The 13,819-nt window shown below is 45.6% G+C and overlaps 1 protein-coding gene across 4 annotated transcripts in view; it reads right to left on the reverse strand.

Moving 5' to 3' along the window:
* Positions 1-13,819, reverse strand: part of EFCAB10 (EF-hand calcium binding domain 10) — a 29,491-nt gene that overhangs the window by 15,117 nt on the left and 555 nt on the right. For 3 of the 4 annotated variants that reach the window (XR_003943627.1, XM_030217027.1, XM_030217026.1), the window contains exons 2-4: positions 9,769-9,933; positions 8,221-8,305; positions 8,070-8,134 (exon numbers count right to left, since the gene is read on the reverse strand). Coding sequence is in view for 3 of the 4 variants with exons in the window: in XM_030217027.1 (XP_030072887.1) it covers positions 8,092-8,134; positions 8,221-8,305; positions 9,769-9,933 (293 nt within the window). In the remaining variant the exon portion in view is untranslated. Of the gene's footprint in view, positions 1-8,060; positions 8,135-8,220; positions 8,306-9,768; positions 9,934-13,819 lie in introns of those variants that run through there. The other variant, XM_030217025.1, reaches the window with a different exon arrangement.

The following is a 13,819-nucleotide window of genomic DNA, read 5'->3' on the forward strand; positions in this document are numbered from 1 at the left end:
GAAGCGGGAGGGAGTGCCGGCAGAATTTTAAGTCTCAATCCAGCCCCGTAAAACGGAGGGGAGAGGAATGCAGCAGCTCACTGTAACACAAACTCGTCTTAACTCTTGAAGAATCCAAGTGAAAAAACTTAAACACGAAGTCTTTCTGAAGTAACTGAAGACTAAACTTGAACCTGAAATGCAACCAGAATAAAAACAGTACAGATATCTGGGAGGGGCTATGGATTGATCAGCTATGATTAATGGAAAGAAAATTATCAGGTATGATTATACATAATTTTACCTTCCATATCATCAAGCTGATCAATCCATAGACTGGTGGGATGTACCGAAGCAGTACTCACCCAGGGCGGGACATTGAAATCCCTGACCTCAACACTGAAGCTCCAAACCGGGCCTCCGCCCGTGCAGCCACAGTCAAACGGTAATGCTTGGAGAATGTATGAGACGAAGCCCAAGTTGCCGCCTTGCATATCTCTTCCAAGTAGACGGATCCGGCCTCTGCCATCGAGGCCGCCTGAGCTCTCGTGGAGTGAACCTTCAGCTGGATAGGCGGCACCTTCCCCGCGGCCACATAAGCCGCTGCAATGGCTTCCTTGACCCATCTTGCCACTGTAGGCTTAGCAGCCTGCAGACCCTTACGAGGACCTGCAAACAGGACAAACAGATGATCCGATTTCCGGAAATCATTGGTCACTTCCAAGTATCTGATGATGACTCGTCTCACATCCAGATATTTAAGAGCAGAGTACTCCTCTGGGTAGTCCTCCCTACGAAGGAAGGGAGACAGAGCTGCTGATTCACATGGAAGCGAGAAACAATCTTGGGCAGGAAGGAAGGCACTGTGCGAATAGTCACTCCTGCCTCAGTGAACTGCAGAAAAGGCTCTCGACATGAGAGCGCCTGGAGCTCGGAAACTCTTCTGGCTGAAGTGATAGCCACCAAAAAGACTGCTTTCAACGTCAGGTCTTTCAGAGATGCCCTCAACAAGGGTTCAAAAGGCGGCTTCTGCAATGCTCTTAATACCAGGTTGAGATTCCACGCAGGCACCACTGAGTGCAGAGGAGGGCGCAGGTGATTAACTCCCTTGAGAAAGCGCACCACATCTGGCTGCGAAGCCAGGGAAGCACCCTTCAGGCGGCCCCTGAAGCAAGCCACAGCCGCTACCTGGACTTTAAGGGAACTGAGCGACAGGCCTTTCTCCAGACCTTCTTGCAGGAACGCCAACACTGAAGAAATTGGAGCAGTGAAGGGAGAAAGTGAGCCTGCTTCACACCACGCTGCAAAGATACGCCAAACCCTGGCGTAAGCAGTAGAAGTAGAGCGCTTCCTCGCTCTCAGCATAGTGGCGATGACCTTGTCTGAGAAGCCCTTCTTCCTCAGACGCTGCCGCTCAATAGCCAGGCCGTAAGACCAAAGGGGGAGGGATCCTCCATCACCACGGGACCCTGATGTAACAGGCCCTGCTCCACTGGCAGCCGCAGAGGATCGTCGACTGAGAGCCTGATCAAGTCCGCATACCAGGGACGCCTGGGCCAATCCGGACCCACCAGGATTACCCTGTCGGGATGCTTTGCCACCCGGTCTAGCACCCTGCCCAACATGGGCCAGGGCGGGAACACATAGAGAAGCTCTTGTGTCGGCCACTGTTGGAGAAGAGCATCTACTCCCAGAGATCGAGGGTCCCGTCCTCTGCTGAAAAAGCGCGGCACTTGGCAATTGGCCGATGACGCCATCAGATCTAGGCTCGGCTGGCCCCAGCGCTTCGTGATGTCCAAGAACGCCTGAGCAGATAGCTGCCACTCTCCGGGCTCCAAGGTATGGCGACTGAGAAAGTCCGCCTTGACATTCATGACTCCGGCAATGTGGGCCGCTGAAAGCTGCTCCAGGTTCACTTCCGCCCACTGGCAAAGATTCATAGCCTCCTTGGCTAGAGGGGCGCTCTTGGTACCTCCCTGGCGGTTGACATAGGCCACAGCAGTGGCATTGTCCGACAGGACCCGTACAGGCTTCAACACCAGTACCGGGATGAACTCCAAAAGCGCCAACCGAATGGCTCTGAGTTCCAGGAGGTTGACAGACCACTTTGCCTCTGCAGGAGACCAGAGCCCCTGCGCTGTCCTTCCCAAGCAGTGGGCTCCCCAGCCCGACAACGAGGCGTCCGTCGTGACGACAATCCACTCTGGGGTCACCAGAGGCATTCCCGCAGACAACTTGTCTGTCTGCATCCACCAGCTCAGCGCCTTGCGCACTGCTGGGTCCAAGGGAAGGCGCACAGCATAATCCTCCGACATCGGAGTCCAGCGCTGCAGCAGAGTGTTGAAGCGGTTTCATATGAGCCCTGGCCCAGGGCACAACTTCCATCGTGGCCGTCATAGAGCCCAACAGCTGCACATAGTCCCAAGCCCGAAGGGGAGAGGCTACTAGGAACTGGTCCACCTGAGCCTGAAGTTTGACAATCCGATTGTCTGGCAGGAACACTCTGCCCACTTGGGTGTCGAATCGAACTCCCAGGTACTCCAGGGACTGAGTCGGGCGCAGCTGGCTCTTCTCCCAGTTGATGATCCATCCCAGGGAGCTCAAAAGAGCAACTACCCGGTCCACAGCTTTGCCGCACTCTGCATAAGAGGGGGCTCGGATCAACCAGTCGTCCAGATAAGGATGGACTTGTACCCCTTCCTTTCGTAGGAAGGCCGCGATGACCACTATTACTTTGGAAAAGGTCCGCGGAGCAGTAGCCAACCCGAAAGGGAGGGCTCTGAACTGGAAGTGTCGTCCCAGGACTGCAAAACGCAGAAAGCGTTGATGAGGAGGCCAGATGGGAATATGCAGGTACGCTTCCTTGATGTCCAAGGATGCCAGGAACTCTCCTGCCTTCACTGCCGCTATAACAGAGCGGAGAGTCTCCATGCGAAAGTGCCGCACTTTCAAGGCCCGATTGACCCCTTTGAGGTCGAGGATAGGCCGGACAGAACCTCCTTTCTTTGGTACCACAAAGTAAATGGAGTAACGTCCCTTGCCAAGCTGACTTTCTGGCACCGGAACGACCGCGCCCAGGCGGATCAGATTGTCCAAGGTCTGCTGCACTGCCACAGCTTTGACCGGAGACTTGCAGGGAGAGAGTACAAACCCGTCTTTTAAGGGTCGGCAGAACTCTAGTTTGTAGCCGTCTCTGATGACTTCCAGCACCCACGCGTCTGAAGTTATTGTGGTCCACTCGCCCAGAAACGAGGACAGCCGTCCTCCAATCTGCACTGGGGAGTGGACCAAGACCCCGTCATTGGGTACGAGACCCTGGGGGAGGACCGGAGGGAGCACCTCCGGGACGGCGGTCTCTGCGAAAGGAATGCTGCTTGGGGAGAAATTCCTCTTGAAGGAAGAGGGGGCAGAGGAACCCGACTTGCCCGGGCGGTACCGACGGGCTTCCTGCAACCGTCCTCTGGAGGTACCGGGACGAGTACTAGCCCGAGCCCTGACCTCTGGTAATTTCTTGCCCTTAGACGTGCCGAGATCGGTCACGATTTTGTCCAGCTCGACCCCAAAGAGCAGCTTGCCTTTAAAAGGCAACCTAGCCAGGCGGGATTTAGAGGCGTGGTCAGCAGACCAATGTTTCAGCCAAAGCCACCGCCGCGCAGAGATTGTCTGAGCCATGCCTTTCGCTGAGGCCCTCAAGACATCATACAGCAAGTCTGCCAAATAGGCTAAGCCCGATTCCAGGGCCGGCCAATCAGCCCTCAAGGAATGATCCGAGGGGGAAGCCCGCTGCACCATAGTCAGGCACGCCCTGGCCACATAGGAGCCGCAAACTGAGGCCTGCAAACTTAAAGCAGCCACCTCAAAGGACGACCTTAAGGCCGCCTCCAATCTTCTGTCTTGGGCGTCCTTTAGGGCCGTGCCACCTTCCACCGGCAACGCCGTTTTCTTAGTCACCGCAGTGATTAAAGAATCCACGGTAGGCCACAGATAGGCCTCACGTTCACTCACAGCCAAAGGATGGAGGCGGGACATAGCCCTAGCCACTTTAAGGCTCGCTTCTGGGACATCCCATTGAGCCGAAATTAAGGTGTGCATGGCATCATGCACGTGGAAGGTTCTAGGCGGGCGCTTCGTCCCCAGCATAATGGCAGAGCCAACAGGGGCTGAGGGAGAGACGTCCTCCGGAGAGGAAATCTTCAAAGTGTCCATGGCCTGTAACAACAGGTTGGGCAAATCCTCTGGGCTAAAAAGCCGCGCTGCAGAGGGGTCATCCGCTCCATCCGAGCGGGGATCCGTCTCCTCCAAGGAATCCGCAAAGGACCGTTGGGAGACCTCAGACACGCTGCCCTCATCTACATCGGAGGAGACAAATTCCTCCAAGGCCTGGGAATCAACCCGAGGGCGTTTACCTCTGGGAACCTCAACCTCTTTACCAGACGAGGGAGCAGGGGCAGCGTTGTGCATGAGGAAGGCCTGATGCAGCAGCAAAACAAACTCGGGGGAGAAACCCCCCAGACTGTGCACTTCCGCAGTCTGGGCAACAGCCCTAGACGCACCCTCAACCGGCGCTCGCAATAGCGGGGGAGAGACATGCTGCGCATCCAAAATGGCGTCCGGCGTGAAACTCCGCGAAGGAGCCGCGCGGGAAGAACGGCTCTTAACTTTAGCCGCTTCTGTGCCGTCGCCCAAATTAAGGGCGTTCATGGCATTAAAGTCTCCAACCTCAAGGGCGGCCCAAGAAGAAGCCGTCCGAGCCGCGTGGCCGGCCAAGATGGCGGAGGCGAGGAGCGGGGGATGGGCGTTTATGGCGGGAAAAAACCGCCACGCCGGAGGAAGGACCGGGACATTCATCGGTCACGAAACTGTCACCCAACAAGGGCGAATCAGGCTTGAAGACCCCCGCATCCCCTCTAGAAGCGCTCAAGCGACCCGGGGAGCGACCCTTTGCGCCCTCGCCCTCCGACGCCATATGCCACGAGGAGAAGAATCGGGGAACCCCCTGCCCGCTATAAAAAGGTAAAAATTACCTGCTGTCCGCTCCGAGTTGTAACGACCTGGTGTCCCAGTGAGTAGCTGCAATAGACGCTTAAATAAACGTCGAAATAAACGCCTTTAAGGACGTTCAAAATTTTTTTTTTTTTTTTTAACGGAGCCAGCAGGAGGGGGGAGAAAAGGAGGGACCTGGCACCACCAGGTTTGCGCTTGCTCAAAAGAGCCCTCAACCCCAGGCACTCAACAAAACCTAAAAATTAGGCTTGGAGGCCTAGCCAGAGCTGCTGCTGTGTGTGACCACCACCTGCTGAGATAGAGAACATACTGAGGAGTTTCCGGCAGCACATGACCACATATAGGGAGGCAAAAGTTTGCTCTCTATCTCCACCTGCTGGTAGATGGACACAACCCACCAGTCTATGGATTGATCAGCTTGATGATATGGAATATAGTGTGGCTTAGTCCTTAGGGCCTGGAGCTAATTAATGGACTGAAGTGAGTATTACAGAAAAAGTGGCCTTCCAGCTCAGGAACTTTAGCTCACAATAGTTTGGAGGCTTAAAAAGTAAAGTGTTGTGGTGCCCTGCCCTTATACTAGATGGCAATCCTCCATATGAAACCACAGAATTTCCTAGTGCATTCTTTTAAATCAAGAAAGCCTCAAGCAAAAACTACTAGAATCCGGACTATTAATGCTAGATACTGGAGGTTGAAATGAACCAACCATCTCTGGCTTTGTGTAGTTAAGGCTGAGGATTATCTAAACCTGACTTGTATCCTTCAAGAAAGTAAACCAATGCTGCCTCTGTTTTGGTCTTTTCCTGATGTTTAGCAAGGTTGCTGCTGTGATTGGTACTGCACAAATGTGTCTCCAGAAGATTGGAGAAGATATCTGCGCATAGTTTGCCTTCAGATCACTGCTTCCAGCAGACATCCTGTTCAGGACTTGCAAGCAGCTCTTTCTTAAGTGTACTCCACTGAAGCACAGTTTGGCTGCCTTGTCCTGGGCCAGAGACACTTCATGTAGGTCTGATGACAAGACTATCTGCCAGGATTGTCCTTCCTTACCAGATTCACTCTTTGTGCAACAGCCCAGTTTTACACCTTGACAGTTTCCTGACCTAGGAGATGAGAGCCTGTTCCTGTCTAATATTTGATTATCTAAATTGAAAAATTTTGTGATCACCTGCTTTCTGAAATTCCTTAGTGTTCAGTAATGTCCTTAATGGAAGGAGATTTATTTGTAGATGTTTTTCTCAGAGGGACTAGTTTGTACTTCTTGTTGTCATAGAAAGAGCTCTGGAGATTAATATTCTTCAGTACTAGTATCAATAGATAAATGCTAAGATCATCAGCATGCCTCAGACAAGCCTTATTGATCCTGAGTTGCTACAGAATAGTACATTTGTACTGGCCTAGAAGTAAATGCTGCCGACATGCCCCATCTCGCTAGAAAAACTAACTTGGTTTCCCCAAGTGTCACTCGCCTCGTGTGGTTATGTTAGACAAATACTGGGAATTCAATTCAGGGCTGGTGTTGAAACACTGGGCCACAATGTAAACAGTGGCTGGTGGGTTGCTCATCATACCTGTCTAGATTGAAGGACTTATGGAATGTGTGAATATCAGCAAAATTCTCTTTAAAATTCTCTACTTAAGCTTAAGTTCTCTGAACCCCATATGTTGAGCTGCATCAATATGGAGCCTCCACTTAAGACTTAGTGCTTCCTGAATCTTTGGTGTCCTTGCTCAGACTTGAAAAGGGAAATTAAAACTTTCATGCTCAAGCCTATCCTCATAATGAGGCCTGACGAATTTAAGGACCTCTTTGGCAAGATCTAGGCAGTAGTGCCACCATGTTTGGTTTCCTGGGTCACATATCTACCCTTTAAAGGTACTTTCTAGGAGTTGGGCTTAGGTTCAACATTAAATAAAGTATAGATCCTGACTTTGAAGGACCAAATTGTGCTAGGTAACATCCTGGATAAAAAGTCACAAACGGTACTGTGATTCTCCCCAAGACTAATACAATGTTGTGAACATCTTCCTTTTTTTTTTTTGTTACATTTGTACCCCGCGCTTTCCCACTCATGGCAGGCTCAATGCGGCTTACATGGGGCAATGGAGGGTTAAGTGACTTGCCCAGAGTCACAAGGAGCTGCCTGTGCCTGAAGTGGGAATCGAACTCAGTTCCTCAGGACCAAAGTCCACCACCCTAACCACCAGGCCACTCCTCCACTCCTTGCACACTTTGAACAGAATTTGAACCCTCTGACCACCTTCACTAAGTCAACTGATTTGAGGCCAGTGTATGGCCCATTCCTACTGAAAAGTGCATGGGGGTAGTAATTTGGCTAAGTCCAAGGGCCACTTGTGGGGTTGAAATGCATGACTCAGTTTGTCTGCCAGGACATTGTCTTCTGCTAGGTATGTGACTGAGAATCATCCTGCAGAACTTCTAGGGAGACTATAATCATGAAAATGGTATTCTCAAGGAATATACACTCAGTAACTAAAAATGTTTTAATTTCACAAACATTTTAATGGTAAAGAGAACATCAGTGCTTCTCAAACTAGTATGAGTCCATTTTAACACTTTAATTCACATGACTCCAAATGCTGATGAAAATAAAATGGCAATCCTTCCCTCCCCTCTCTTCTCTCTCATTCACTTCCTCCTTCCCCCACTTATCCAAAGCATGAAGAAAACAGCAGTAGTGATGATGGCAACACTTAGCACAGGGCCCTCTGTGCCAACATGCACCCAGAGATGCCAGTACTCTGCAGGGGGTTTCCAGTTTAACAGAAATCCTGCAGAGGAGGAGAGGCCAGAGCCTGTGAACATTCACCACTCACAGGCCCCATGCTGACCTTCACTGCTGGACGTAGATCACACTAAAAGTCAAGAGCAAGGGGGAAGAGTCCTGGTTTTGTGATCCTTCATCTACTTATGACCCCACAATTCACAGTCTGGCAACCACTAAATTACATCATTTTAGCTGGTCAGTTATTACAAGAGGTAGAAAGATAAAATTATTTAGTTATAAACAGACTTCACAAAGCAAGAAAATATAAGGTAATTTTCGTATCTATTGACATACAAGTTATTGTTGTAGAAAGCTGCTAAGATTTAAACGTTCTGTTTGCCTTCTTCAACTCACTTAGCCTGGGGGAAAATAAGAAATATTTTAATTGTAAGCACATATAGGAGACATATACAAAACCAACTCACAGCACTGAATGTAAACTTACACTTGCTGCTTAAATGTTTCCTGATTGATCATTGCATTATCTGGCCATGGCAAGTTGGTCATTTCTATCCCAAGCGTTTTTAGAGCTGCCAAATACACAAGAGAGAAATAATGCACAGCAACCAGCTCATGTAGCGTTTTATAACCAAAGCAATTTCAGCACTGCACATGCGCTGTTTCATGTATTACACAAGAGTTGTTTACTTTTAATATTAGAGTAACACAGTGGATAAAGGCTAAAATGACCCATCTGGACTACCCTCACTTATACAAGTTCTTGGGCATGTGTTTTTGCTGCGTTAAGGGATGCACTTGATGCCACTTAAATTTGTGTCCTGGAATGTCAATGGAGTGACTTCCCCCATTATTGAAAGTTATAACGCAGGGGTGGGGTGGGGATGAAAATGGTGGGGGTTAAATAACTGATGACAGATAGCATTATGGTTTGTATTGCATGTATCCTCGCAGATGAACGCTGTATTACTGCAATTTGAGATGTACTTGCTTTTGTTTTGTCATCAATAAAAATTGTTATACCATACCATGAGATGGTTTTGATGGAGGAAGTGATGTCATGGCCAATAATGATTGTTTGAGCAACAGTTCCATGAAGCCCATCTATTGACCAGTGGCTCTCTGTTCACGGGGCAGGCTTTCCCCCCACATGATTAGTCACCAAGTAAGCAGAAGTGAATTCATGTGACAGTGAGCAAAATGAAAATGGTGGACCTTAAAGAATGCACTTATTTTGAGTATGGCTTGACAGGGACAGAGCAGGTGGGTATGACAGGCAGCAGCTCATACAACCGGATTCTGTATAAGTTGCACAAGTTTGGTTGTGAATCATGGAGGTGCAGGTAAACTCATTAGGAAGTATCAATTATTGGCGTTATCAAGCACTTAATTGACAGTCATTAGGAGTTATGCACAGATCTACCCTACATCCTATTCTATAACATGTGTTTCTAAATTTCATAGCACAACTCCATAGGGGACGTGGCCATCGGGGGCTTGGGCAGGTCAGTGGCATTCCCAGAAATTAGGCGCGACGTTATAGAATACCTGCATTTGCGTGCTTAACTGCCATCAGCTGGGCAGGCATAAATGATCATGCCCAAAGTTAGGCGCAAAATGCACGCTAAGCTAGTATTCTGTAAAGGTCATTATGCGCAGAGCACCTTTTGCAGAACAGTCGCTTAGTGTAGATCATCCCGGCACCTAACTTTAGGCACCATTTATTGAATTCCCCTCTATGTGTGTCAAAAGACTTTATGAATGTTGGTTTCTAATGTTCTGTTGAATGGCTTAATAAAGACAAAATTATAACAAAAATAATGTAGGGTGATTTCTAAGAGGTTACAGTCTCTGTTGTCTAATGCTCAAATATACACATTGGTATAGGGTGTAGGATGTTTGGGGTTGCAGAATCCATAAGGTGAACAGACTATTTGAAACTAGTCTCTCTCATGTGACCTTTTTGATATTCTCGTGTTTACTTTCTTCTAATTCAGATATAGAAGAAGAAGTTGCAAATAATTTTAATATTAACCTTCTTTGTATTGTGTTACAGAGATGAAGCCTTGTTGTGCAGGGTCTAGTATTCCAAACACAGCAACCAAATTAGACTCATCAAAAAGACTAGGGTAGTCTTTGTCTGTCACTCTTGCAAGTTTCAGTTTTTCCAGTTCGTTAATCAAAAATTCTCTTGTTCTTTCTGCAAATTAAAAAAAGTTTTTTCTTAAAAGAAAATTATATCTTTGAAAAGAAGATAATCATAGTTCCGTTTGTTTCTACCTGGATCATTTTTTGGTAAGATTTTGTTTGTCTTTTAAATTACTAGAAGTTATTCTATCTAAACACTATCTCACAAAATACCAGTATTTCCCAAATCTTCAATTTGCCAGAACATTGTCGCAGAAACAACTTCCCCCTCCCCCCAATTAACCTTTGTGCCTTAGTAACCAACAATATTGATTTATACTGCTACATTCCAATCACCAATAATTGCACATAACCCTTATAGTATGAAAAAAACAAAAAGAGATCCCACATCTGGTGTAGATGTTTGTTTGACTTGCTTACACACTCTCCCAGACAATAAGTGAACACAGCTTGGGATTCTACTGGAAATTAATTATTCTTCTGGGTCTGGAGGCTTCTTTCGGTTAGCCAGAACAGCAGCACTTGAGACTATCAGCAATTTTTTGAGAAATTAAGCTGTATCTCCCAGAGATTGATTGATTGATTAACTACTAGATAGATAGATAGATAGATAGATAGATAGATAGATAGATAGATAGATAGATGCCAAAGTTATACAAAGGAGGGTCATCAGGTAAAATAATCCTTACCTAGAAAATCTGAATAAGTGGATGGTGAAAAATAACAACCCTTGACCTCTACAATCTTTCTAGAATAAACAGCATTCAACTGAGAAGGAGTTAAGAGCATCTAGTGTTTTGTAAATGCTTTCATGGTCAGAATGGTGAAGATTTAGGGTATCTACTTATATTCCCTATTAACTGATTGAATTCAAAACAGAGACTTTATTTAGACTTTCTTTCTATGAAGAACATTAAGCTAAAATCTATTGGGGGGCAAATTTTTTTGTACCAAAGTGCAAAAATTTGGAACAATATTCCCTCTCAAATTAGCCAATTACCATTTTATGCATTTTAGGAAGGACTTTAAAAACGTTTTTGTTTTCTAGGACTAATTATTGAATTTAAATGACTTTTCTGAGTAAAGCTGCTTGTAATTCCTTCTCAGATTAGATCAGTACCATCTTAGTTGCATTTTAGGAAGGATTTAAAAATGTTTTTGGTTTCTAGAATTACTGAATTTTAAATATTTTTCTGAGGAAAACTGTAATTCCCTTCATTTGAGAAATTTTTGAATTAATGCTTTGAATTATCTGGGATAAAAGCGGAATATATAGTTTAAGTGCAGGTGCTAGCTCCCGTTTCAGAGCTAGTAGGATTGACAGTCTTTCTCTGGCTGTGCAGCTAGATGTGGGCTGTATTTTTTTTTTTGTTTTGTTTGCAAAGAGTGATGCTCCCATAAGGACCTTAATTTGGTCCTGAGGGCTCTTTCCAAGCCACTCTTTGAACCTCTTAAGCATTCTTCACTGAAGGATTTGTTATTGAAACCAGTCTTTTTAGTGGCCATTTGTTCGGTCACCAGAGTATCTTATTTTATTTATTTATTTAGACATTTACAACCCATATTATCCCGAACATACTTGAGTTCAATGTGGCTTACGAAAAATAAAATGACAGGTTTTATGGTTTAACACACCATAAAAAAATATAAAGTTAAGAGCAGAGTAGCACAAATAAGATACAAAGAATAAACCATTGATGACCAGTTATGATCTAACACACTCCATCAATGGGTAGAAACCTCTCAGAGGAAAGTTTTCAGTCTTTTGTGAAACACCAAGTAATCAGGCTGACCCTTGACTGCACTGGCAGTGAGTTCCACCACTTAGCACCTTGGTATCTAAAGGCTGCAGACTGAACCGACTTACAGTGCACTCTCTTGCAATCTGGACGATGAAGAGAGAGTCCCTAGAACTAGAGGTTATATTGCTTAGGGGAACAGTTATTAAGGACTGCATGTAATCTAGTGTCATGCCATATAATATTTTGAAAGACAAAAACATATAATTTAAAAATAATCCTGGCTTTAATAGGCAGCCACTGACACCTGCATAATAATAGAGCGGCTCTATCAAAATGTGATACCTTGAGTACAAGCCTAACTGTTGTATTTTGGGCCATTTGCAGTGGTTTTAGAACACCCTCCTTACATTCAGCATACATGGAATTGAAATAATAATTGAACTGAGTTTAAACCAAGGATTGAACTAACAGTCTAAAGATGTCAGGCGAGAAATATGATCTGATTCTCCTCAGCTTCCAAAGAGACCTGAAGGATTTTTTCACTACTGAGGAAACCTGAGGCTCGAATGTAGGGTGACTGTCAATTAATAAGCCCAGTACCCTAAGTGTAATGTCTAGAGAGTAGGACACACTGTCAATGGCAAAATGATTATATATGGTACAGTCGAAGGGGTTGGTTACTACAAGAAATTTAGACTTATCTCTATTTAACTTAAATTTAAATTCAGACACCTGGGATTCCAACAAATCAAGACCAAGCCTAATCAGAGATGAGAAACAACCCAAATTATTTCTCCACCAACCAATCCCTAATAACATCAGTTTTATTGACCACTGACCTAGCATTTACATACCCAATTGGAACAGGGAGGTGGAGACCGAAGTAATTGAAGGTAAAGTGATTAAATAGCATCTGGAAAAGGAGGTTCCTTGCCTTGCATGAGTGAGAGGGAAGCTTGACCAGAACAAGGTTGTATGGGAATTGACTGAGCGATTAATCCTATGACAGCTTATAATAGGGATCACACATGGAACCTCCAGCACAGAGCAATAGCGCAGAAATTCTTTTCTTAAGTCAAATGGGTTATTTGTGTTGTTTCATGGACCATGCAAAGGTGAATGAACCTCAACATCTACTATTGCCTGTTGGGCTAATGAGGTCAAAGGAGCAGCTTACCTCTTCAATCAACTAGAGCAGCCACTTGGTCCTCACTGCATTCTTTTGTGAAACATTTTAAGATTCATGTTCAGGCCACATGAGATGCTGCCTTTGGCAGAGCTGGGAACAGGGCACTGCAGTAAGCCAACTGTGCCAAAACACCTGCATACAAAATTTGCTGTAAAATCCATTTCCTTAAAAAAGATCTTGTGGAGCTGGCAGAACAAAACACACCTCATCTACATTTGAAACCTGGTGGTTCAATGACAAACCTACATCTAATTCCACCCATAGATTCCATATTTAATCACTTATTTCCAACACAGCCACCTCCTGCATTAATGAGGGATAGTACAATTTTCACAACGCAACCAAAGATATCAGTCTTTTATTCATTTCCATCCATACATTTTATAACACAGGCAACAAGTCAAGTCATTCAGTTGCATGTTGCAACATCCTCCCCAACTCCTGGAGCTCATATATAAACAAAAGCCCCTCAAAACCACTTTTTTTCTGTAAGGCAGATTTTTTAAAGAGCACTTTTTTTTTCAAAATTCCAAAGTCTGACTCTAACTAAAAAGCAAAAACATATCTTGTAAAGTAGATAAACCTTCTGTAAACAATCCCATCAATTTGGAGTTTGGAAATGCAACACTTCCTGCTACAAGATCAAATTTAACCAGAAAGTGATCCAACCCAGGCACTTGGCCACTAAGATCTTGTTCATCCCCTGCTTTCAAAACAGCACAAAGTCAATTCTGATGAACCAAATATTAAATCTATAAAGTGCTTCCTCACTTAGCTTGGTATGTCTACCATCTATGAGAAATCCACCCCACTGCCTTATGATTTTTTTTTTTTTTACCAACTCTCTTTATTAGAAACAGCTCACTATAGAAGCATTAAACTGGATCCAACATTGATATCTACTCAAGTAGATAAGGAAACCCACCACTCTCCTCCCAAGAGAAAAAATAATAATGGTGGGAACGGTACCTGCCGTACTTGACGTCCACCATGACGGTATTTTGTAA

This window comes from Microcaecilia unicolor, chromosome 10 (assembly GCF_901765095.1).
Source record: "Microcaecilia unicolor chromosome 10, aMicUni1.1, whole genome shotgun sequence".
In the NCBI taxonomy this organism is placed as follows: Eukaryota; Metazoa; Chordata; class Amphibia; order Gymnophiona; family Siphonopidae; genus Microcaecilia; species Microcaecilia unicolor.